Here is a 25760-nt window from a genome sequence, read left to right as displayed (position 1 = left end):
TTGGGGAAAATTGACTCTGAAATCCCATAGCTAGTAAGGGTGGAGCTGGGAGTTCGCATCAAGGCATTCTCTCCAGAGTCTTTGCACTTAGGGTTACAATGGCAACTGCCAAAGAGACTTAAATTCCCAGGCAAGCAACTGCTTGCCTCTGAGGCCAGCCATCTCTCTAGCAGGACAGCTATAAGAGCAGCTAAGGAAGGGCTTTGACAGAAGGAGTTTTATGCATGTATAATTTTATGGGCTTTAGAATTAGTGCCCATTTTAAAAAGTGAATGTGCTTCTTTCCATCTAATTAGTTTCCCAGTATCTCAAACTAGGTAATCCTTTACAGATGCTTCAGCAACCTTTGCAATGTATGTTCTGAACCACTGGACATATGATACCCAGTTATCAAGTGATCATTATGAAGAGACATATACTCAACTGACAAAAATTCTAAAGTCAGAAACAAAATGAAAACATTTCCATTATCCTATTTTCTTAATTGATTTTTGTTAATATGAAATAGGCCATATATGTGATTTATTTAAAATCATTTAGTATTATTAGGAATGACTTTTAGGTGAATCATTCTGTGTAACTTTCATGCTTAAAAAACATTTTTTATTCAAAGGTCTTACAGTCACCCCAGGAAAAGAGCTCTATTATTATCCCCCATTTTATGATTAAAAAAAGAAAACCCAGACAGAGAAATATGCAACTTAACCAATATCCCATAGTATCACAGTATTTAGAATAGAAAATTTATATAAATGTGGTGATAACAATGTAGCAATGATCTCTCCAAATCAAACTCCAAAATTCTAAACAATGTAGAAGAGGAGTCTAAAAAAGAGACTCGTTTCTCCAAGAAAATATAATCCCAAAAGCTCATGTTAGACACATGATTAACAAACTGATACTAATTTTTAAAGACTACTTGATTTACTTTATCATAACTAGTAATATACAAGAATTTTGTACATAATTTATTAAAAGTAACTTTGTGAAATAGCATATTTGACTGAGTAGTAATGAAACTATTGAAAAGATAAACTGATTATTGAACAATTACCCAATGTTAATCCTTAAAAATAATTGTTATAAGCCAACCTTCTGAATTCAAGATAAGTATATTGCTAATAATCATATATATTAGAAATACATTTAAAATGTCCACAAGGTTAGCATACATAGAAAATTTACTGACTGAAATCAGCTGTGAAACCAGGCCTGGAATTTGGTTGACCATTAAGTTTAATTTTGTCTTATTGTGTCAAAATTTTAATAGTTTGCTCTACATTTGTTAAAAACTGTAATCTTGAAACATTAAAAAATAACTTTACAAAAATATAGGGTATGACTAGACATGTCATCTAAAAAGTTATAAAATAGTTGTTCCTAGAGAGCTCTCACAATCTCTGTACTTCAGTTTATTTTAAAAACAATTACTATTTTGCATTTATAAACTGTATCCTTGCATTAAAGATATAAACTGTAAATATTCTATTATATACAAAATAAGTACATCCCAATTTTAATTACACTATTCCTTTTGTTAACATAGAAAGCTGCATCTAATAAAAACAGGACACATTTCTAGTTTCAAAGGCAAAATTAAAGGTTCTTTGTTGAAAAGAAAATGAAGCATTCACCAAGGTATTTGAAACAATAAAGTCAACATTCCATTGATTTTAGGAAAAACCAACAATACATGCCCTTACAGAAAACAGAAACAGAGTAACTCACTTTATAAGAGAAGAAAAGACCAATGACTTTAAAAAATATTTAGATTCTCCAATCCAAGAAGGAATTGTAAAAAACAAAGAGGAGAGAAAGAGAGAGAGAAGTAAACAGAAAGGGAGATGGTGAAGGAGAGGGAGAAAAAAAGGGAAGCAGGAGGGAGGAAGAGAGGAGAGGGAGGGGTAAAGGAGGGGAGAGAGAGAGAGAGAGAGAGAGAGAGAGAGAGAGAGAGAGAGAGCGAGCAGGAGCAAAACCTTGCAGGAGTAAAATTAGATTTTTAAAGGATTTTTTAAATTTAAATTTTGCTGACAAGGTGGGTAACAGAGGAAATGTAGACTCAGTATAGGATTTCATATAAAATACAACATAGAAACTAAACTCCACCAAAATGGAAGTGTAGTAACAGTCAGCGCCTGGTTGGAAATCTCCCTTTGCATTATGGAGAAAGGTCATGTTCTAAGAATAAACCGATACTAAGAATGCAATATATATACTTTAGAATGTTTAGGAGAACAGTCTTCAAGCACCACACAATTAACTAGATAATTGGAGAGCATGCTAAAGCAAGGTCTCTACAGTTTTCTATTAGGTTATACTTCAAGTAGTCTATGATACAGACTAAATTAATTATATTTTATTGCACTATAAATTGGCTGTTGTTGCTATACCCAAGTGTAAACAATAATGCAGCCTTCCTTAATATTTCCATTTCTGTAGATCTATTTGGGTGGAAGACAAGCAACTGGAAACTGTGTAAGAATTGGGAGATTTGTGCAAGTATTTACAATATTTCTCACTAAATGTGCATTTCGCTGTAGAGATCCTATCAAAATAAAGGGGGGAAGCGCCAAACACAGCATCTTCTATTTTTAAAACATTCTGGCTTTTAGTTCTTTTCTTTAAGTGATAAAGCCACTGACTTTTGTAGACTTATTAGACTGCACTCATCTCCTTATGCATGTTTCTGCTAGTGTCCTAAATTTGGGTTCCAAATGATCCAAAAATTCAAGCCCATCTTCTTCCTGTCGCTCACTGCAACAGCCCACAGAGCCAGCCACCGATCCCTTTCCTTCGTAGTTGTACATGAGGACGTAGTCTTGAGCATGCTTATGATTATCATCTTGATCGCACAGCTGGACCTTCTGCCAAGGGAAGAAACACCACATATTTTATTATTATTATTTTAAACACCAAAACTTACTAACATAAAAATAATGGCTTTGATTTACCTTTCATTTAATTTTTAATCAGAGTGTGTCCTCTAATGGATTCCTACATACAAAAAATGCACATGATTGATCTGTACCATAAATCACACTATAAATTCACTATTTAGCATGTTTCTACAAGTTACACATGTGACAGCAAGCATACAAGTGTTCACTTTAAGTAATCATTCCTTTCCATTTCAGTTATGGCGAAAGTGAAGTGCACCCATTACACTGAACCCAAATCGACGTGGGCTCAAATCTTTCCAGACAGACATAGTGAGTGCACAGGCTAGAATTATCTTATATTGCACTTCTGATTTCTAAGACATGACTTCTCAGGTGGGAAACCTGAACACAAAGTCACGAGAGAAAAAATTAAATAGGTCACATTATTTCAGTGAGAACTGAAAACCAAACAAAATGTGAGGGAAAGTAAAGATCTGCATCACATCTGAACATAATTAAATCAAAATTCAGGAAAACAACTTTCCAATTAGTAGACCAGTAATAAAAAATAAAGGTCAGGCCATTAAATTGTAATTATTTAAAAAGTCGAAAAGCAATCACAATAGATTTGTAGGACAAGCAGGGAAACTCACTTCACCAAGACGAGGCTGAGTGAAATTATGCCACTCCGATAAAGTGCATCGGCCGTTGTCCATTTCCACATGTCCTCCCCTGCAGAAATCCAGGGTGTGCTGTCCTCCTCCCTTACACAATTCCAGCGTGTGATGATGGCCGACCCCCTGGCATGATTCCAAGGTCTGCTGTCCTCCTCTCCCCATTTCAATGGTCTCCTGCCCTCCATTTTTCACTCCTGAGCCCATGGTGCCACACATTCCCTGAGACGAACTGCCCACGGCATGGGTTGTGAAGCCATTCACGGAACACTGAAACGAAACAGTTTGCATTAGGGAAATATAGAGGAGAAAAAAAAAAGTAAGGAAAAAAAAACATGCAAAAAATGACAGGAATATTTTTATGCTAGAAGGTAAACTCTTTGAGGGCAAGAACTAAATCTATCTGAACAATCCTGAGTACTTAACTATTGCAACCCCAGTACTTCATGAAGTACAATAAGCAAATTCTTGTCAAGTAGTCTGCACTTTGAGACAAATCAGAAAGCTTAATGTATATTCCTTCTTTAGAAACTTCTTAGAATACGTACGTCAAAGCATTTCAGCATCTCACACCTCAAAATCAGAATTCCAGTACTATTGTATCACATGCATCTACCCTTAGTTCAAATTCATTCCCTTCACCTACTAGGGCAGAAACAGAAATAATTAGCAGTATTTTTATTCAGTGTCTAATCTAGTTCCCCTTCATCTGAAACAAAAATAACAGAACTAAAGTTGCCACAAAAATCTTAGCTGCAATAATAAATCCTTGTGATCAAAATAAAAATAAATTAGTATGAAAATGAGAACACCAGCGCTTTGGCCACTAAATTTTCTGTGCTGCATTTTTATAGGAAACTCTTAAGTTTTATTTTTTCTAATACCTTCCTAGATGCCAACATTCTTTTGTTTTCTAAATCTTTCCTACTCTAATCATCGATTATCCTTTTTGTGGAGAATTTACTTGTTCCTCATCCACATACTAGGCTAGAAATCAAACCTGGAGCAATATAGTCACTTGCTGGCATTGCTGTTTCATAAAATGGACCTAAGTCTCCTTTTTAATCCACATTAGAGTCTGAAAGACTCCAATAAAGTTTTTCTCACACTGATCAAAGCTTGCAGTCATTTTATTGCTGTTGCCAGAAAAAATTAAAACAATTATGCTAATGATCTGTGAATAATTAAATGAAACATTTTTACCACACAAACAGCAGTTTCAATATATAAAAAAGACTGAGCCTAAAGTTGAACTCATGAAACATTTAAGTAGAAAATAATAATGACATGTTGAAGTTTTTTACTATTAAATAACACTATATAGCTAAATTGAAATGCCATCTATTGCCATGGGAATCAATGTCATTTTATTTGTTCCATGAGACCGATGCACATGGTGTGTATATAGTAAGTTACCTGATTTCAAAAGAACTTGGTTCAGCAAAGATAATTATAGTTAGCCAAGCCAATTTATCCTTTGTGTTTATTTTAAAAAGACAAACTACTCACCACTTTGTCATCTCCAGGAGCTTCAGTGTTTGACACAATGAGGTTCTGCTGGGCTAAATCATCAGGAATTGCTTTTGGCTTTTTGGCTGCCCCAGTAGTCCCACAGACTAAGGTAAATAAGATACCTGGAGGATGAGAGAAATTACTTCAGTTCATCATAATACAATGTGAAGTTATGAATTTATGATGACTAATACAAAGATAGCTTTCCAGAAAATCTATATATGATTGCGTGTGTCAAAGTTCCATACAACAGAAAACTCTTCCTTATATGCCACAAAGACATGCTAACTGATGTATTTCTGGGTTAAATTTTATGTTTATGCTCTAGAACTATAAATGCACTTTCGACATACACATTAAATACGTGTGTTAAACAGAAATACAGCTAAATACCAATGAACAGCTATAGATAACAGTGTTGATATAAGAATGTGTCCTGAAAGTTATTTTAAGGCTATTATTTGAGTTCATAGAGGGACTTACAAAATAGTAAGGCTATGCCCAACAATATTGCAAGAATGGCCCATTTTCCAAGCTTTAGTTGTCCACCACCACCTGTCCTTGGGTCTGCGCGATATGTGCAATCTTCTTCAGTAACACAGTCACATACAATAACATTTAAACGAGTGACATGGGACAGGCCATGTTTATCTGTAACTCTGACAGGCACTGTATATGATCCAAACGGAGGGTCATTTTGATAGGAAAGACGTGCTGCCGTATCTGAAAGAAAATAAAACCAAGCATTATAGAAAGTCATTGATTTCTCCTGAACATAAATAACTAGTGATAGGATAGCCATCAAATTTCCCTACAAACGGATATTCCTAATGGGATGGCACAACTGCTACAAGATTGTAAACGTGAATGGACTGAGTACTTCTAATCTACAGACATTGCAAATACACAGCCTATAAAATTTCATCTATGCTGCCTCTTAAAAAGGGTCTTTTGGTTTTATAATTACATATTTATCTACACGTTAATAAATTCTATCCTTACTAATAGAGTTAAGAGACTGGTTTTTATAATAGCTTTAACATGTTTAATATAACCATTCAGTTTATGTTTTCTTCAATACATGATTCATCAGTCATAGCCTGAAATTCTGGACACAGTGCCTCCTTAACTTGCCACCACAGCTTCTCGATGTCCTTATTTTTCTCCCCCATCCTATTTTCCTTTTCCCTTCTTGCATGACCTTTCTTTTCTAATTTGCCATAATAGGAAACTGAGGAATATTCATTGAAAGCATGGGGTTGAAAACTATTTCAGGGCATTTTAAAGACAAATCCCATTCAGTTTACAAGGAATCTTGAGTTGTGAAAGCTGGAGGGCAGGGAGATCAGGACACCACAGCCCACGGGTAATATATACAGTCAGGAGATGGAGCACATGCTAGAGAGTTAAGAGCTGATGTAGGGAGTGATGAAACGGTGATATGAAAGGTCCCCGTTACTTTTGCCATTCTTGTCACCACACAGCCTGCCTGCCGTGGGTAAAGTCAGAAGTATAGACTAGGAGCCAAATTGGGTGAGAATCCCAAGTAGAAAACAATAGACAAGAAAAGGTCAGAAGTCAATGCCGTACAGAAAGGAGAAATAGTATGCTGCACACTGTGATGCACACCCAAATCCCCCTGCAATTAAGGACTTACATCCTAGCCACTTGGGAAACTACCAGCACCTGCAGAGACTGCACCTTCCCGCCAAAAGTCACACGGAGTAGCCCAACCCACTGACTGAGCAAGGAGAGAGGTGAGAGGCTCAGCTTGGGGCCACTGTGAAAAGCCAATTAGCAGAGACTCCCCACGGGGTTAGCTGAGACTGTCTGTGGGCCCCAGTTGCAGCTTGACTCGTCTTTCTGCCCCATCCTGCTTCCCCTCCTGTCACAGCTATTGATGCCAAGCAAATTCCTTAATAACCAGCTACCTGAGAAACTCTGCCTCAGAGTCTGCTTCCTGAAGAACAGACCATGATCCATGGGGATGCCATTGTGGAATCATTAGCATTTAAAGAAACTATGCAGATAAGGAGTTCCACTAGTCACTCTAAGGGTGTGTGTGCGTGTGTGTTTGGAGTGAGAATGAGAATCCATGTGACTCCCAAGGAAATCCTGGCACAGAACTGATTACAGAGAGGCCTAGAGAAACCCACTTCCCACCACACTAAAACTGAGAAACTTGCCTTTTTTCATTGGTGATTCCCACATGGTAAATTACTCTTATATTTCATCAAGAAAAAAAAATATTTTAGTGTGGGAGGAGGATGAAGAGGATGAAGGGGGTCAAATACATGGTGATGGGAGGAGACTAGACTTCAGGTGGTGAGCACACAATGCAATATACAGATGATGTATAGAATTGTACACCCGAAACTTATAAATTGAGTTTAAAAAAGAAAAAAGTATTTCAGATGTCCTGATGTTGAAAAGGACAAAATATTGTTTACAAATACATACCATTTGCCATAAGAAAAGATGAAATACTGCCATTTGTGACAACAAGGATGGATCTTGAAATTATATGCTAAGTGAAGTAAGACAGAAAAAGTCGAGAACCACATGACTTTACTCATGTGTGGGATATAAAACTGTAAGCAACAAAGGAACAAGACTAACAAACAAAGAAACAAAAACTCATACACAGACAACAGTTTGGTGGTTCCCAGAGGGTAAGCTGGGAGGGGAGATGATAGAAGAGGGTAAAGGAGATCAAACATATGGTGACGGAAGGAGAACTGACTCTGGGTGGTGAGAACACAATGAGATATATAGATGATGTATTACAGAATTGTACACTTGAAACCTATGCAATTTTACCAACCATTGGCACCCAATAAATTTAATTTAAAAAAAAGAACAAAGGGAAAAAAAAGAAATACATACCATTAATTTTTGTCAGTCTCCACATTCTCTGTATGTCTGAATCAGAAACACTTTCCAAACTGAAGCTAAAGGGTGGGCCATTTATTGCATCATCAGGATCAAAAGCAACAATCTCTGGGGAGGGCATGACGCTTTTGCAGATTATCACTGTTTGTCTAAGTATTAATGGGCCATTATCGTTCACGTCTTCAAGGATAATTCCCAGTATCCCAGTACATGTTCTTCCATCTAGAAAATCGGATATAAAGATACAATTTTTTAATGTTTTGAGCTTTCACTAGAAAATTTTACATTGAAAAAAATATTTTTAAATATTTATCAGGCACTGTAACATAAATGACTAACATGCACAGTCACAGGCTCTGTCCTTAGGGAATGTTAAAAGTAAAACATTATCACTTTCAAATGGGTTGTGCAGATAATAGTTGCTATTTAGATTATCATTCATTCACTAAACAGCTGCAAAAGACGTGGAAACTTTTACGGAGGTAAGTTTTGACTGATTTTCAAAAAGAGAAAGGAAAGGGCATTTCTGGTATATTTAAAAGCACATGGAAATTTGAGGAGGTGAAAAAGCACCGCATGCACATCTGTGTCTTAGACATAATGAAGGGGAAGGCAGACTGGGGGCAGCTGACACTAGAGAGAAGAGCCAAGGGTGCCTAGGGAACTTGGAGTTTAATATACACAGAGAAAGCACTTAAGTTTTTGGAGAGGGACATTAAAAGGTAGAAGATGTGTATTTGGAAGATTAGAACAAATATAGTACATGGAAATGTTCGAAGAGAGGAAAACCCAAAAGTAGAAAATTATTTGCAAACCAAAATAATCATTTTGGGGTGCAGCCTAAAGAATTTACCTATGTAGTCCATAAAGACTTACCGAATAGCTACTTTGTACAGGGCACTGTAAAATATGGGGGATTCAAAGACGAAGTGGTCTTGGGTCCACTCAAATTTAGTAATACAGTTAGGATGTCCGAAACTGAACACAAATCCAGGATTCTGTCTATAATACATTTATTCTTTCTGCTTAATGAGGAGACCTTGGACATCCTTATTAAGGGACATACTTAATAAGGGACATCCTTATTAAGGGGTGGGTTACAAGCTGAAAAAACCTGTGCCACCCACTGTCTGGGGCTGTGTCTTATATGTAGCTGCTGGCCTATGGAAGCTGGAAGATCAGACAGAGCCCCATAGTCACAATCTCGACGAAGGCAACAGAAACTGTGATATTTCCAGCATCAGCATGGGTCAGGAGCCACAGCCCACCAAGTTAAGAACTGGTTCCAAAAGGTGGCCACAGAAAAGGATGAAGTGGAAGCAAATATAAGACTGCTAGTTAAGATAGGGTAAATTGGGAGAGAGGAAAAACCAAAAACAGAAAGCAAACCAAATACCTGCCACTTAATGTACGCCTGAAAATTAAAATTCCAGAGGGAGCAAGATTAATGCTAAGAAGGAAAGCCAACAAAATTGCCAATCAGAAGATTAACATACTTCATGCAAGACATTTTCGAAACATGTATATTTAGCATCTTCAAAGACAGAAAGAAGGGTAACTCTTTAAACAATAATGAAGTTATAGCTCAAATTCCAGTAGAAATAAAACAGCAACATTCATCTAATAGAGACTCTAAAGGAAGAGAATAAGTAGAATGGCAGGGGAGAAATATTTAAAGAGATAATTGTTGAGAATGTCCCCAAATTAAAGAAAAACCTGGATCTCTTCCATTTTAAAATATATTCTGACTGCAGTGCTAAATAAATAAAAATATATGCATTGATTTAGAGAGAATTGGAATATCTAAAACTTCTAAATTCTAATTTCGCAAGCTATAGTGCAATAATTTGTTTACTGTAATTAGTGTATTTATTTTAAAGGGGCACAGAGTTCAAATGTATGTAATGGTAAAGTTATATTTTATGCACTAAATGGATCTCATATAATCATTGTGTTCATATTTCTTTCCATTTTGTAGGACTCAAACAACATGATTTTACCAAATGTATGTAATGGTAAAGTTATATTTTATGCACTAAATGGATCTCATATAATCATTGTGTTCATATTTCTTTCCATTTTGTAGGACTCAAACAACATGATTTTACATTTTATATGATTATATGGATTTGTACTGTTTCTTTGTAATTTTATGATACACTATTAATCATAACTATGATTTATTTTTATATAATGTCCCTAATCAGAATTCTAACCCACACACACATTGTTAATTTCCTGTAAGAAATAGAACTGTTTTCTAGGAGTGCAATTTATGGCAATAAGTATGTTCTCTCTGTAATGAATCTCCCTGCCAAAGTTAATATTTTAAGACCTATGACTAGATAAATTGAAGCTAATATGACTAAATAAATATTTAAATTTCATACATTTTAAGTAATTTCAAATAATTATTTAAATTTCATAAATTATTAAAATTTCAACTAGTTCTATGACTAAATTATTTTATAATTACATCAAAAACTGAGGTTGCTATTAGAGAGCACATGAGTTAACATATTATAGCCAGCCTCTCAATTACTCCATATACCACCTGGGGAGAAGTACATTTTGAGAATGTATACAGCTGACTTAAACAAAGTTCTTACCTTTGTCTGATGCAAGGATTGTAACATTATATATGCCATTTTTGATAGACTCTGCCTCTCTATCCAAGCTTCTGAAAGTTGTGATTGATCCTGTGTTTTCATCCACAGTGACCCAGCCTTTTGGATCATTTATTTTCTTATACCTGTTAATAATGATGAATTAAAATAACTAAATGTATCTTAAGCCAAATTAAAATACTGGTATCAAAATAAGTTACAAATTTTAAAAACATGGGAAATTTGGAGTTAAAATTATAAATACCTGATGCCATTGCTACTTCTTGTTTCTGGGTCATATGCTTTGTATCCATCGATCTTTGTTTTCACTGGTGCATTTTCTTTAATTCGCACAGTTTGTACTGGAGGGCTACACTCAGGGCCTTCATCCTGATCTTCTACATTAACAATAACTGTGGCGGTGCTCATGGCTAATCTTGAACTAACCTCTTTAGAATATAGAGCTTCATTAACTACACCAATTTGCAGGGTCACCTGTTGTCTTTCTTCATAATTCAGTGGCTACAAAAGCAAGCGTGTTGAAAATCAGTTCAAGACATTTAATATCTGGCAATGCTAACTAGTGCGTATCTAGTTAAATTGGACATATGTAAGTGCTGTATTGGGAACAGTCATGAGAACATCAGACATATACCCAGAAATTAGGTGGTGGTGGGAGGAGGGCAATCCTTCAATTGACTGCTTATTTGGTGAAGCCAGCAAAAAAAGAAAAAAAAGAAAAAAGAAAACAACAACAAAAACAAACAAAATGTTCCGCAATGGCAAATTTAACACAAGTATTAGGTTAGTACACAAGTAATTGTGGTTTAAAATGTTAAAAATATCGCAAAAACCACAATTACTTTTGCACCAACCTAATAATATCATAGGTCCTGATAACCATTTCAGAAAGGATTTAATGAAGCTGTTTCAAGGTTAACACTTGAGGGGCTCCATACACTAACCAATAGTTATTTACTATTCCATTAATTTTGGGACAGCTTATCCTACCCTCCTGAGATGAATAAAATTATTTCTATCTGATTTGGGGTAGAAAACATGGGTCAGATTTCATAAAACATTTTTAAGAGAAGAAAGACAAGAAAATAGAAAGCTTATGGACATTACACTCTCCTCCCCCACTTTTTTCTCTTCTATCCTTCTATCCCCAAAAAACTGGTAGTACAGAATTTAACGGAATGTTGTTTTATTTTTGTTTTCCTTTTGCCTGAGAAAAAGTGAAGCCATTTCCTGGAAGACAGAAACTGTCAGGTCTTGGACTTCACAGAAATAAATTTACTTCTTAGAATGAATAAACAAGGTTTAGGGCAGGGGTTGCTTTAAGAAAGAGACAAAATTTAAAGGACTATTCTTTGCTGTTTTGAAACAGAGAAATTAACCCACAGACTACAGCTAAATTTCATCATTGTAAGAAAAATGGTTCCATCATTTTTGATCCATGCTCCTTGTGAATATGTACAAAAGAGAAAATCGATAGACCCAGGATCGAATCATGTTTTAGTTACAGATGCCGCAGATATAAGCCTATGACTCAGTTCAAAGCCAAAGAGGCCAGATCACTTCATGGGCTAACTGTGGTTCTTGAATTAACAGTGAGTTCTTCTGAAATGCTGTAGAATAGTATTAAAAAGAGATTTTAGAAGTATTTACATCTTTGAATGGCTGAGAAATCCCATTCGGAACCAGTAATGTACACTGGATACAGACCAACAGATCTACAAATAGCCTCCCCATGGGTCTGACCAAGAATTAACTCATCGTTTGGGAAATTCAGTAAATATGTGGAGGTTCCCTGACCCGGGTACAGAATGAATCGTCTGGAAAATGGGAAAATTTAGCACTGTCCCACGGCATTACAGTTTTTGAATTAAGAGATGTTGGTTACAAAGTGAACACTATATCATATTATTTGAATATACACATATTCATACATATATTTTTAATCATGCCTTTATGTTTCCTCACGTTAGTAATTTTCAATTAACTTCTGAAGACAGAGTAGTTTTTGAAATTTAAAGTGCTACTTATAGACTAATGAATCAGTTGGTCAAGAGATACAAATTTCCAATTATAAAAAAATGTCATAAGAAAGTAATGTATAGCATGCTGATTATAGTTAATAATACTATATTGCACATTGAAAGTAGCTAAGAGAGTGGATCTTGAAAGTTCTCATCACAAGAAAAAAAATTTTATGACTATGTATGGTGACAGATATTAATTGTGATCATTTTGCAATACATATACAAATATCAAATTATGTTGTACACCTGAAATTAATATAATGTTGTCAATTATACCTCAATTTAAAAAAAAAGTTCCCAAAGTAAATATACTCATCCCATTATATATGAAGAACGTAGCATTTACATTTAACTATATATCTATTTTATTCCTGCATTTCCCAGATCCCTTTCATTTCATTAACTCTAATACACTAATCTGTAGTATTATAAACAACAAATAACTAACTTACTAATTTATTCTTACCTTAACCACACACAGAACTCCTTCATTGGTTCTGGGATCTGTTACAATTTTAAAATTTCCATTTTCATTGCCTGTTAAAATTGTATAATTAGCTCTCCAATTAGCAGTATTAATTAAATCCTTATCCTCAATGCTAACACGTAAGATTTCCACATCAACTGTATTTTCTTTCACTGACGTCACATACTAAAATAAACAAAAATTAAAAAAGAAAGTTTAATTAACAACTCTCAAAAAAATAGAACATCATGTGAAGTAAGCCTGCTTCTTTTAACTTCCAAAGTACTGTTTACATGTTTTTAAACCCTAAGTCCTAACTGCTGTCAGGGGGATACTTCATTTGAAATCATGTGGCATGATGGAGGTATACATATTTAGTAATTAACACTGGGTTGTACGTTTTTCTTTTATTAATATTGTTACTTACAGAAGTACGGGTAAATGTTGGCAAGTTGTCATTCACATCTTCAATATTAATGATGCAAGTTGCAGTTGTCTGCAAACCAAAATATTGACCATCCATGTCTTGTACTTTTATTTTCAACTGGTACTTATCAATTAACTGAAAAGAAAGTAAGAATTTACTTATTGAGTGAAAGCAGCATTATAAATAAAATCTGAATTGACACGCTATAATATTCCTTGCATTAAAAATTTAAGACGTACCCTATTAAATTTCATAAGTTTCATGCACTGGCAAAAGAATAATTTCCATACACTAGTAATTTTCAATTAATTTATGAAAATAGAGTAGTTTCTCAAATTTAAACTTCTACTCATAGTATATGGAGTCAATTAGCTTTCAGTTTCTACACTCAACAGAAAGAAAAGGTAAAAGCAATAGTGCATTTTGCATTGCCCAGTAGTAAATCAAAAGCTTTCTCTCCTATCCAAAGCACATTCTGTTCAAAAATACATAGCAGTGACTTTTATACCAGTCTTATAAGAAAACAATAAGTGCAATTTCCTCCTGTAAAAAGGATAGATTTTAAATATTTACATTGACAGAAAGATCATTAAGTTAGCATGATAACAAGGCTCTTGTCATAATTTTTCTCTCTATGGAAAATAGAATCTGGTTCTTAGGACTTTCCCTTCATCAGAGATTGTAGGAGGCTTATCACTAGTTAAAAAATGTGTTTCTCCTTATAAAGATTTTATTTATCATAAGTAATTGAGATATGGAAGGATTATAAACAACACAATAATGCCTCTAGGACCTATTCAAGATTTGATAATAAAGGAGGAATTGGTTTATAACCGGCTTTTCTTGAGCACATAAATTCTGTAAAAAATCTGTATAATATGTAAAACTGTAACACTCATTCATTCATTCAATTATCCAGCAAATGATTTTGTATCCTTCACTGGCACATACAATAAAAATAAATGAATTTATAAATAATAACACAAGTGCTAGTTCCACTTGAAAATTTCCTTAAAGATGCAGTGAAAAAACGATTAATTTTATTAAATTTCAACCCATAGGCCATATGAAAAAAATGGGAGATCTGCATGCAGCACTTCTGCAGCATAACATAGCATGGCGTTTCTCACATGAAAAAGTACTTGTGTGATTGATTTATGAGCTGATGACTGCTGATTTGTTTATTTTTTTTATAGAATGCCATTTTTACATAAAATAACACCTATGGTTATTCACATTAGTATATTTAGAAGACATTTTGTCAAACAAAGTGAATATGTCACTTCAAGGAAAAAAACTATTTGTTGCCAATAACAAATTGGAGTGCTTAAGCAAAAATGAGAATTCTAGAAAACTTTTATCAACCACTGTGATATTAATGGAGGTAGGGAGGTGATTTTTTCAATATTGTTTAATGACATGTGTCAACATTTGGAAGACCTGCATAATGTAGCGAACCAGTATTTTCCAAATGACTAATGCATGTAACAAAATCATACATGGGTAAACTACCATGTTTCTCCGAAAATAAGACCTAGCCGAACCATCAGCTCTAATGCGTCTTTTGGAGCAAAAATTAATGTAAGACCTGGTCTTATTTTAATATTTATAAGACACGGTCTTATATTAATTTTTGCTCCAAAAGGCGCATTAGAGCTGATGGTCCGGCTAGGCTTTATTTTCGGGGAAACAAGGTATGCAGACATAGTACAAGATAGACCAATGGGTATTAATGTAACAAAGTATCAAAGTTCATTGAAAAGGCTTCAGAGTGCACATTGCAAAAAACATTTAGGAAACTACCACCTGTCAAATTTTGGTGTAGTATCAAAGAAGAATATCCACAATGATCTGAAATTACTATTAAAATACTCCTCTTTTATAATTTCATATCATGTTGGATTTTCTTTATATATGAGACTACAAATTATAACAGACTGAATCCAGAAGCAGACACGAGCATCCAACTGCCTTGTATAAAGCCAGGTATTAAAGAGATTTGGAAAAATGCATAATGTCACTCTTCTCACTAAATTATTTATTGTTTTGGAAAATGTAATCATATTTTATAAAAAATTTCATGTATGTTAACATGTAATATATTTATTATCATTTTAAATGGGTAATTACATGCATATTTTAAACCTTTATCAGTTTTAAAAACTAATGGAGTAAATATTGACAAATAGAACCCACATAAACATGAGATCTTTGAAATTCTCAATAATATTTCAGAATGTAAAGAGATCTTGAGATTAGAACATTTGAAGATCACTGCTCTATTCCATGAGAGATAGAGAGAAAAGGAAATGAATCTGATGTGAAGTTTTAGGAATCAAAAAAATATCTGATAAATACATTTTATCATATTTTAAGATTAAAAATTATAAACGTAGTAAGTAGGCCTTACAGGTAAACTGTTATAAGAATTCAGATGAATAAATGCAACTGTTTTTATAAAACAATTCAACAGAGAACGAATGAGAGGTTGAAAATTAGTGCACTGCATGGTTCATTAAAATACTTCAAATGGTAATTTTTCTAAAATTAGATTTATACTATGCTTTTCAAAAACACATTCATAGGGGATATACAGGTACTATTAAGTAAGCATGTGTCAACCAAGTTTCGTTAACATTTATGTTACCTCTCTGTCTAGCTGAGCTGATGTCGTGGTGATCACACCTGTAGTTGGATGCAGAGCAAACAGCGTGGGTGACGCTGGGAACTGCTGGAGGATGGAGTACTTCAGGCGTGTGTGCAGTGTGTCAGGTTCATCTTTGTCAGTTGCACATACCTGTCCCACGGTAGAACCTACATATTGAAAAATCCTCTTTAATTTCCAAAACTTTTCCATTTTCAACTTTCTCTTTATTTCATTCCTCTCCATCTATCTCAAAAATGTTTGGGACCACTTAATTACATATCAGCTTTTATAATAGCTTTTTACCTTTATAATAGCGTTTATAAATTTGTAGATTTCTACACGAAGTATCACTTCCTTTTAAATATCCCAGCAGTCTAACATTTTGGAATTTGGTGGCCATTTCCATTTTTACTGTGTTTAATGTATAATTTTATTAACATTGATAAAAATCCCTCCATCGTCGTTGTATTTCTAGACTAAAGAATTCTAATTAGTTTGTAACCGTTTTCTAGTTGTAAGCTTATACTTAAATTGATCGTATGGGTCAGTTTTCTCTGAAAATTCTTGGGTTAGTTAGATCTCTCTAGAGGAAGACTCAAAAACTGCATTCTGCCTTCCAGCTAAAATGGTCCATTTTCACAAGATTGAGAAAACATTTGTATTAATCTCAATGACTTTTAGGATCATGCCCAGAATATTATCAATCATTTAATCATTGTAGAACATCAGTAGATCTCTTCAAGTCTAAGATTTCAGTTGCTCAATGGCTTATTCTTTTTAAAGTTGGTTCTCTTAAAAAGGATTTATTTTATCTCACACAGGAAGGCGAAGTAACATTTACTAACTCCTATTTTTCAGGCACTGTGTTTGGCATTCTATGTTTATTATGCTTCATTTAATCTTCATGACAATCTTGCATATTGATATACCACATTACAGATAAGGAAAATAAGGCTTGCCAAGATTAAGAAAATTGCCCAGTGTCACAGTACACAGCTAGCTAGTGAAAGGCAGAGTAAAACTCCCACAGCAGCCTGATTGGCAAATCCCTTTTCCTTGCCAGCAGGATATGCTGCCTTTTTATGGCACAGTGAAACTCAGTTTTTGAATTGAAACATCAAGTTGCCAAATGTTGTTAAAGAGGGTACTCACCAACTCTGCTGTCTTCAGCAACTGTAAAAATGTAAGTTGTTTCTGTAAAAATTGGGTAGTTATCATTTTCATCCTCAATTTTGATCACTAGGGGCAGTGGAAATTCTGGATGATATCCATCTGGAGTTGTTGCAAAGGCAACTAGCTGTGAAGAGAGTAAAATAAGGAGAAAAGCAAACATAATCTATCAAAATATGGTTTAAACTAGCATTGGCTTTAATTTACAGAATGCTCAACATGGCAGTATGAGTTCTATCATTTGTACTGTTTGTATTTGGATAAAGACATAAACTTAATGCCACAAGAGGTGGTTAATTTCATGATGTAGTACACTATTTTATGTTTCAATTTGTCTAATATAATAACATAGATAATTTTGGTTTTCTCACCATTGCTGTATTGTTGTTCATGAGTATAATCGTTATTATTATTATTTTCCCAAAACAGTCCTCAGGAGCATTTTGTTTTGTTTGAAAGTTTCAGGTGCATGGATTTTAAATACAGCTTTCTGCATCTTTTTTAACTTAGGATTCTTAAAATTCCAAATTTCCCATGTGCAGTTAACTGAGATATTTTCTTTTTTACTAATTAGGATTTTAGGTATACTGATGGTTAGATTTAGATAAGTGTCTTCATACATTTTTTTTTTAATTTAAAAAAGGGAAATCAGGTTAGGCCTGGTGTATCAGGAGGTTGGACCTCCGTGCTCCTAACGCCAAAGGCTGCCGGTTCGATTCCCACATGGGCCAGTGGGCTCTCAACGACAAGGTTGCCAGTTCGATTCCACAACTCCCACAAGGGATGGTGGGCTGCGCCCCCTGCAACTAAGATTGAACACAGCACCTTGAGCTGAGCTGCCACTGAGCTCCCGGATGGGTCAGTTGGTTGGAGCGCATCCTCTCAACCACAAGGTTGCCGGTTCGACTCCCGCAAGGGATGGTGGGCTGCGCCCCCTGCAACTAACAACAGCAACTGGACCTGGAGCTGAGCTGTGCCCTCCACAACTAAGGCTGAAAGGACCACAACTTGACTTGGAAAAAGACCTGGAAGTACACACTGTTCCCCAATAATGTCCTCTTCCCTTTCCCCAATAAAATCTTGTCAGAAATAGGACAAGTGAATGGCTGTAAATTGTGTGGGGATACAATTTATTTCTTTGGATTTCATAATATTAAATTCAATTTGTTTTTCTCGTAACAGATATTATAGAAAGAGCAGAACAACACAGGTCTTTAAAGGGCCATGTTGTGGCAATTCTAACTCTAAATATTTAATTCAAAGTTTGCATATCCATTCAGTTCATTTGGTCTACTGATGAATAATTAACTATTCCAAAATAGATGTGAATTAATTACATCTAAAATTCAGGTGAGCAAAATGACCTGTTGGGAAATCAATACAACATTAGGTTAAATTCTTACATCATTAACTCATACTACCATGGGAAGTTACTCAGATGATGAAAAGACTAACTAATCTTAGCTAACCATTGTCTATACTCCTTACTTGCTCACCACAAGTTAACCCTCTCCCATTGCAAAGGTATTGAGGTCTAACTTCTAAATTTCACTTACCTCCTATGGCATCTCTCTCTGTACCATAAAGAGTTTCACAGATCTTTTCTGCCAACTAAATAACTGTTTTTCAAAGTGGGACCCATTTTTTTTTTCTTTTGGGAAAAACAAAAAAACAAAAGACTAAAACTATAATACCCATACTTTCTAACAGAATCTAAAGCTATTTATTCTATAAAATTATTTTTGCTTCAAACCAAGTCTACGCTGTCAGATATTGCCAGAGCATAGCTGACAAACTCAGAAAACAGAAATGGGTAAATGAGAATCAGAGACAAAGTAGCCAAGCTTAACAATTACTAACATAATACATAAACTTTACCTCAAAAGAGTCATACTGCTCACGATCTACAGGACGAGTACAATACAGGTTTCCAGAATCTCTCTCTACATAAAATAAATTCATGGGTTCTCGGTCAACTCCAGGCCCTCTTATAGAATAGAATATAGTGTAGTTTTGTGCTGTATCAGATTGAACCTAGAAGGTAGATATTATGTACATGAGACAAAATTTTATTTCAGCAAAACTTTCATCTATATAGTTATGCAATCACATTGCAATGTTTATTGAAATAACTAACCACCTTCTTTACATCTTAATTTTCCAGAATAACTAAGGAATACCTTAAGGGTTAAATGGTACTTACATGGACCAAATATCTAAGACTTGTCCTGTCTTAGAAAAAAAACTATGCTGAGTACGAAAATTTATCTTATTGTCATTTTTTTAAAAAAAACGAGAATTTTTATTTTATGTGATACAACATTTGAGACACTGCTTTTAAAGTGTTCTGTCTGCAGGGCAAAAACTTGAAAAATGCTTTCCTTAATTAGTTTTTGTTATCTGTCAGCATCTTCTTTATTATAGGACCTTAGTGGGGTGGGGATTTGGATGAGAACAGAAATGGCATAATATCCTGGCAAGTGTGATACTCTGGTACTTGATTCACAATGCAAATTTTTTCCAAGTTATTTCCAACCTCTTAGTAAGATCTGGACTATGTATCAGGATGTAACAGAATTATTTTCTAACAATTTCTTTCTCAACTTTAATGTGTTATTCTCTCAGCTGCATTAAATTTGGGGGCAAAATCCTCTCTCACTCTTTCAAGAAGTGAGGGAAATGAAACTCAGTTTATAGACTGCATGGTAGTGACCACTGACAATGAAAGATGGCAAGACAATTTGCTAGGGTTTCCACTAAAGTAAAGCGAGATAAAAAATGTAGATCCAGTATGATTTAAGCAGTGGACTTGGGGAAAAGCAATAAAAAGGTGTATATGTCTTTCCCGTTCATGGCTTTTGGCCTTTTATCAGCAATTTCATGCTTTATTATTGAAGATGTTTTAGGATATTCTAGATTATACCGAGGCTCTGTGATACCTTTATTGATACAAAAGTTCATTAAGAAATCACGTGTTTGAGAGTGCTAGATGGGTTTTACAGTTTTATAAATGGCTTTTGTATGACTAAAACTGCAGAAAAGTTTATGTAGGTATAAAGAGATATATTCATATCCAAATATTAAAATATATGACACACATATTCATTCATATATTCATACACCACTATTTTTTAAATAACTGCCCATTCATTGTCCGAATTAAAAAAGAAAAAAAAAATGATAGAAACCATAGACTTTCATAGTGGAAAGAAAGTAAATTGTACCTGTTGAAGAAAAAGTGGGAAAGGACCCAAGGAATTCTCTACCATTGAACAAGGAATCGGAGCCCATCTTCTCTTGGCACGTCTTAGAACCTTTTCTTTAGAATGACTTTGCTGTTGTACGTCAATTTAAAAGACAGAAAGAAATAATAAAGTCAGTAACTACTTTATCCTCAAACATTAAAACTATGATACATCCTTCTCCTCTCATGAGGATTCGTTGGAAAGGTGTAAGACCATAGTACTGCTTAAAAACCAAACTAAACGTCAACAGTGCAAAAAGATAATGAACAAATAACTGCCCTAACCGTTATCACAGCAATTCTCTTGAAAAAAAATGACTTGGCGGGAATATGGAAGAAAGAGAGATGAAACTAAAGCCTAGAGGCAAAATTGAAAAATAAATAAATAAATGGCTTTGCCACATTGCCATGCAAAAAAATGGAAGAAGAAAATGCAAAGAAAATAAGTAGAGCATGTGCCCTTCTAAGTTTAGTATAAGCACCTTCCACTCACCAACTAGGAAGAGCCAGGCAACCAACAGAGAGATCTGTGTCAGAATGAGGAGAGAAACGTGGTGACAACTCTCAAACTGCTGCAGTGAGCCAATGGTTGAAGAGAAGTCATTTTGATCTTGGGTGTCACAATATAATAAGCATGCATGAGGTCCAAACCTCAATAGAAAATAGTCCTCTACTTTCCAAGACTACAAATTACACTAAGATAAAATGAGGCCTACAGAGATAGAGGTTCAACACTTGTTTTTGAAAATCTATTCTACAGTAAAGATCAAGAAATGTGTCTTTGTGTCTAAGCTCAAGCTCTCATGCTGTAGCATATCCCAATTTCTCCTTTTATGTCCCAAATGAAAAGGAATTGCAACCTCGAATTAACTTACATTGCACAATCCTTTCCCATTTGAACACTGTTAAACTGTGTCATGGTTTTTATTCTTCTTCAAGCTAAATCCCATATCCTTCCTGATTCCACATCTTCCCTGGCAATGTTAGTTACACCTGAAGAAAGTACTTTATTATACTTCATTTTATATTTTGCATACCTTTGTTTGATGCTCTAAAAGGACAAGTATTTTCTTCTCTTTCCAGTTCTCAGTGTTGGAAAGAGATATGGTAAAATTTCTCTTCTCTGAGGACAAAAGGACAGCGTTTGTTGTATAGACTGAACCATCTTCTAAAATTTGGAAATCAGGATCACTTGAATGAACTAAATTTGCAGATTCAAAGCACTCCTTCAGGTTAACTGTAAAAAATACATACAGCAATCATGTACAAGGTAAAACATAATAATATATAGTTTTAACAGTAATCTATACATTTGGAGGGACGCAAGAAACTTAAATTAACTAAGATACTTGTAAATTTTTCATTTTTAAAAGAACATGTGAACTCCATGGTTAATTAAGTTCTGCTAAACAAATACATCACTTCTAATACCTATTTCACATCCTTTTCAAGAAAAGATATTTGTCTTGAAATAAAGGCATCTAAAATCTCACTGTCTAAATATTTAAACCAACAAAAAACGTTTCTCTTTGTTAGCTGTATTAGCTATTGAGTAACATAAAAATACATTTGATGTAAGTTAAACAGAATCTAGAGGATTAAAATTGGCAGTTATTCAATTAAAATATTACTGAACTCTTTACATCTATTATTAAATAATCATCATATTCTGTATTCTCACTGGTCTAAGCAGTTATGCCAAAAAGTTAATGGCTGAAAAAACAATATGTGAATGTCAATGTCAATCAGATGCCAAAATGTTTTAGGATAAAAATTCGAAAGCAATATCATTAAATTCAAGAAATAGTTTCAATACCATTTCTCAATTTCATAAAAGCATGTTATAACATAAACCATATCTTTCAACTAGTGTAAATATTAATAATTTTATTACTCAAACTAAAACTTTTTATCTACTTCATATAATCATGTTTTTCAATAAATAACAATATTCCTTTCACTGGAATGACACCATATGCATTACAAATGATAATGTACTACATGAATTCTAACTCTCAGTTCCAACACAATTATCCTTCTAAAAGTTACACTAATTTTACAAGATCATACTAAGTTAGAACTTTACATATTTTGGCAGTTTCTTACCTCTACCAACAAATTTCTCAGCATCTAGTTTGGAGGGAACATGTAGTGTCACTTTTTTGCAAGCATCACAGGAAAACACTAAGATCTAAAAAATCAAATCAATATTATGCATAAAAAAGATCCTTTTAATGTATATATAGTTTATATAAATTATAAATTTGTATAATTATAAATTAGTTTTTATAATTATTAATTATTAATTAAGACAATATATAAAAACCATACACTGGAGTAAGAAATCGGAAAAAATTAAGTCGAGGGGAAAAATAAAATAATACACTAAGAGTCATGGCTCATTCGTTCACAAAGCATGTAAATGCAAAGAATTCCGTACCCTCTTGGGCTTTGTTTCCTGTTCTGTAAAATAAAGTTAATAGTAATTTCACTAACTTAGTGAGTATATTGAGGAAACAATGACAACCTACATAAGAGTGCTGAAGACTATTAGGAAGGCAGCACAGGTATGTAAATCGGAAAGAGAAACAAAACCAAATTGAATGAGTCAGCAAAGTGTTTCAATTAATTGTCAATTGTCTAAATGAACTATGGTACACAATCAATAATATCCTAAATAAAATCTCAATGTTTTTAAAGAGTAGCATTAACTCATTGTCGTGGAGCGATCTGGAGAGGATTTACGTACGACCTCATAGGAACAAGCACATAACTTTGAAATACAAACTTATTGTGAAGGTGTATCTTCTCATAAATGAGAATTAAGGTCATTTTAGAAAACGTTTCACTTAAATTTTTTTAAATGAGTTAGTGATTTATGGTGAACCAATTCCAATGCAATGTATATTTGAACACACTGAAATTTAATTCCGTTCTTTCTGAAACTTTACAATGGTTGCTTCTGAGACTCAGTTTTTTTCTATAGTTTGATCTAATGCAAGGTAAGTTAAACTAGAATTTTCACTGTTGCTTGTAAAATCTATAAACATAAATTAAAATCAGCAAAATTTGGATAAAAATTTTTACTTTCAATACACATTAAAGAATGTTTAATTATCCAATTTAAATTACACATGAAGGATCAGGTAAAGCACAGATTATATTTCCCTTAGAAATTAGGGATGGATACAATGAAGAGAGTGTATTTGAACTGGATTAAAAGACCAAGAGGAATTGTCACTGGTTGTGTAATTGAGAGAGAATAGGAGTAAGAGTCAGATGACTGAGGATTCCAGCTCAACGTGACTGAAAGCATACATCCAGTTATTCATTCCACCAACATTTATGGGTTGTTTACCAGAAGCTAGGCAGGTTCAAAGGCTACAGCAGTGAACAAAACAAAGCCCTTGGTCTCACAGTGATGACATTATAACAAGAGGGAAGAAAACTAATCCACAAATGCACAAAGGTCACATAATACCAAGAGATAAATGTTCTGATAAAAATAAAGCAGGAGAGAGGGCAACAAAAGGAAGACCAGAAGCTTGAATGAAATGAGAAAGCAAACCAGTTCATTAATGGGAAGAGTCTTCCAGGTGAAGCAAAACCAGAAAAAGAGCCCTGGAAGGGGATTTCACCTGGTGTCTTGGAGGAACAAAAATGAGGTCTAGAAGTAGAGTACAGTGAGGGAAGAGTGATAGGAAATGACATGAAAGAGAGAGACAATCAGGGGCGTATCACATAGGGTCTAAAAGGCCATAACTGGGAGTGCAGATTTTATTCTGAGTGCAAAGAGAAGCAACAGCAGGATTAGAAGCTGCACACTGGCATAATCTGGAGAGCGTGTACACAGAATCATTCTAGTGGTTATGTGACAATAGACTATAGACAGTAAGAGAGGAAGCAAGGAGACCAATTTGGGAGGTACAAGAGGAATCTTAGAGAAAGCATGACGACTCGGACTAAGGTAAAAATGGTGAGAAATGGCTGAATTACGACAATACTTTGGATAACGGTGTCGTGGACATCCTCTCATTCATGCATTCAACAAATATTTATTGAATCTTTACTATGTATCGGACACATAACAGTAAACATGATCTCCACAAAACACTCCATTTAAGAGTAAGGTATATTTGTAATTTCAGTAAAATAGAATAAATGCTATGATAAGTACAGGGTGCTATGAGAGAGTAGGGGGAACTAGCTTCATATAAGAGCCAGGTGATGGCACCTAAAGAGTGACTACACGTAAGCCATGTCAAGAGGAAGCAGCACTGATATGTTCCAAACACAGGAATAGCATATGCGAAGGCCCAGAGAGGATACAGACCCGTACTTGAAATGTGGAATAACGGATGCTTGTAGCACAAGAGGGACACAAGTTTAAAATGGATTCAGAGAAGGGCATGTGAGACAAACTGTGAAAAGCATTAACAAAGTATATGGATCCTCAATTAACAAAGTATATGGATCTTATATCCTCAAAAGAATAAGCAACTAAAGATTTGTTTTAAGCAGATAAATTACATAAGCAGCTTTCGATTTGAATAAGGTACGTCTGATCAATGTGAAGAATGGATGGGGGAACAATTTTCATTTCCAATAATGGCAGCTGGTCATTTGGACAAACCCCCATACTAAAACTGAAAATGATGGATACATTTTTTAAAAAAATCATCCTAAAACATTTAACAAGGAATTGCAAAGCAAGAACGAGGGATACAGCTTGGCCATAGAGGGGTAAACCAAAACGACTTCTAATCTGAAAAGATTTGACTCTGTTTTTTTTGGACTCCATAGAGAGTGAAATCAAAGTACCAGCTGGCCTGAGATAGAAGACAAGAAGAGCCTCTCACATTAACCTGGGACCTAAATGCAAAACCTTCATTGTAAGGGTGAGCTGGTAGTAAACTGGCCATTGGATGGATTTCTGATTCACATTCATACCATTAGTTTGGTCTAGGAACCTCAAGCCATTAATTAGCTTAAGGGAAGTCTGGTATGTGATCACCACCACAGATGCTGTAAGACATTTGACCAAATTCAATAACCATTCTTAGATTAAAAATTTCAAAAAGTCACCCCCCCATAGGAATTAATAAGTACTTCCTCAATATAATTTGTATATTATATTATAATCACACCAATGGGAAAGCACTAGTGATAACCCCACAAAACTCAGAAGCAATACAGGC

General features: G+C 34.4%; 1 protein-coding gene across 3 annotated transcripts in view; it reads right to left on the bottom strand.

The window, feature by feature from the left end:
• Nucleotides 1-501: 501 nt before the first annotated feature.
• DSC2 (desmocollin 2) overlaps nt 502-25760 on the bottom strand; it is a 30000-nt gene continuing 4741 nt past the window's right edge. Inside the window, exons 2-17 of one of the 3 annotated variants that reach the window (XM_081078347.1) lie at nt 22669-22753; nt 21600-21799; nt 20543-20653; nt 19197-19352; nt 17301-17445; nt 16149-16315; nt 13502-13636; nt 13075-13260; nt 10829-11085; nt 10567-10709; nt 7952-8179; nt 5549-5788; nt 5063-5187; nt 3533-3823; nt 2952-2994; nt 507-2864 (exon numbers count right to left, since the gene is read on the bottom strand). In XM_081078347.1, the coding sequence (XP_080934473.1) occupies nt 2959-2994; nt 3533-3823; nt 5063-5187; nt 5549-5788; nt 7952-8179; nt 10567-10709; nt 10829-11085; nt 13075-13260; nt 13502-13636; nt 16149-16315; nt 17301-17445; nt 19197-19352; nt 20543-20653; nt 21600-21799; nt 22669-22753 (2505 nt within the window). In that variant the 3' untranslated portion in view covers nt 507-2864; nt 2952-2958. Of the gene's footprint in view, nt 2865-2951; nt 2995-3532; nt 3824-5062; nt 5188-5548; nt 5789-7951; nt 8180-10566; nt 10710-10828; nt 11086-13074; nt 13261-13501; nt 13637-16148; nt 16316-17300; nt 17446-19196; nt 19353-20542; nt 20654-21055; nt 21072-21599; nt 21800-22668; nt 22754-25760 lie in introns of those variants that run through there. The other 2 variants (XM_081078346.1, XM_081078348.1) reach the window with 2 other exon arrangements.

The sequence above is a fragment of the Rhinolophus hipposideros genome (assembly GCF_964194185.1).
Source record: "Rhinolophus hipposideros genome assembly, chromosome: 17".
Lineage (NCBI taxonomy): Eukaryota > Metazoa > Chordata > Mammalia > Chiroptera > Rhinolophidae > Rhinolophus > Rhinolophus hipposideros.
The sequence above is the reverse complement of the archived record's forward strand: the minus strand, read 5'-3'. Positions and strand labels throughout refer to the sequence as shown.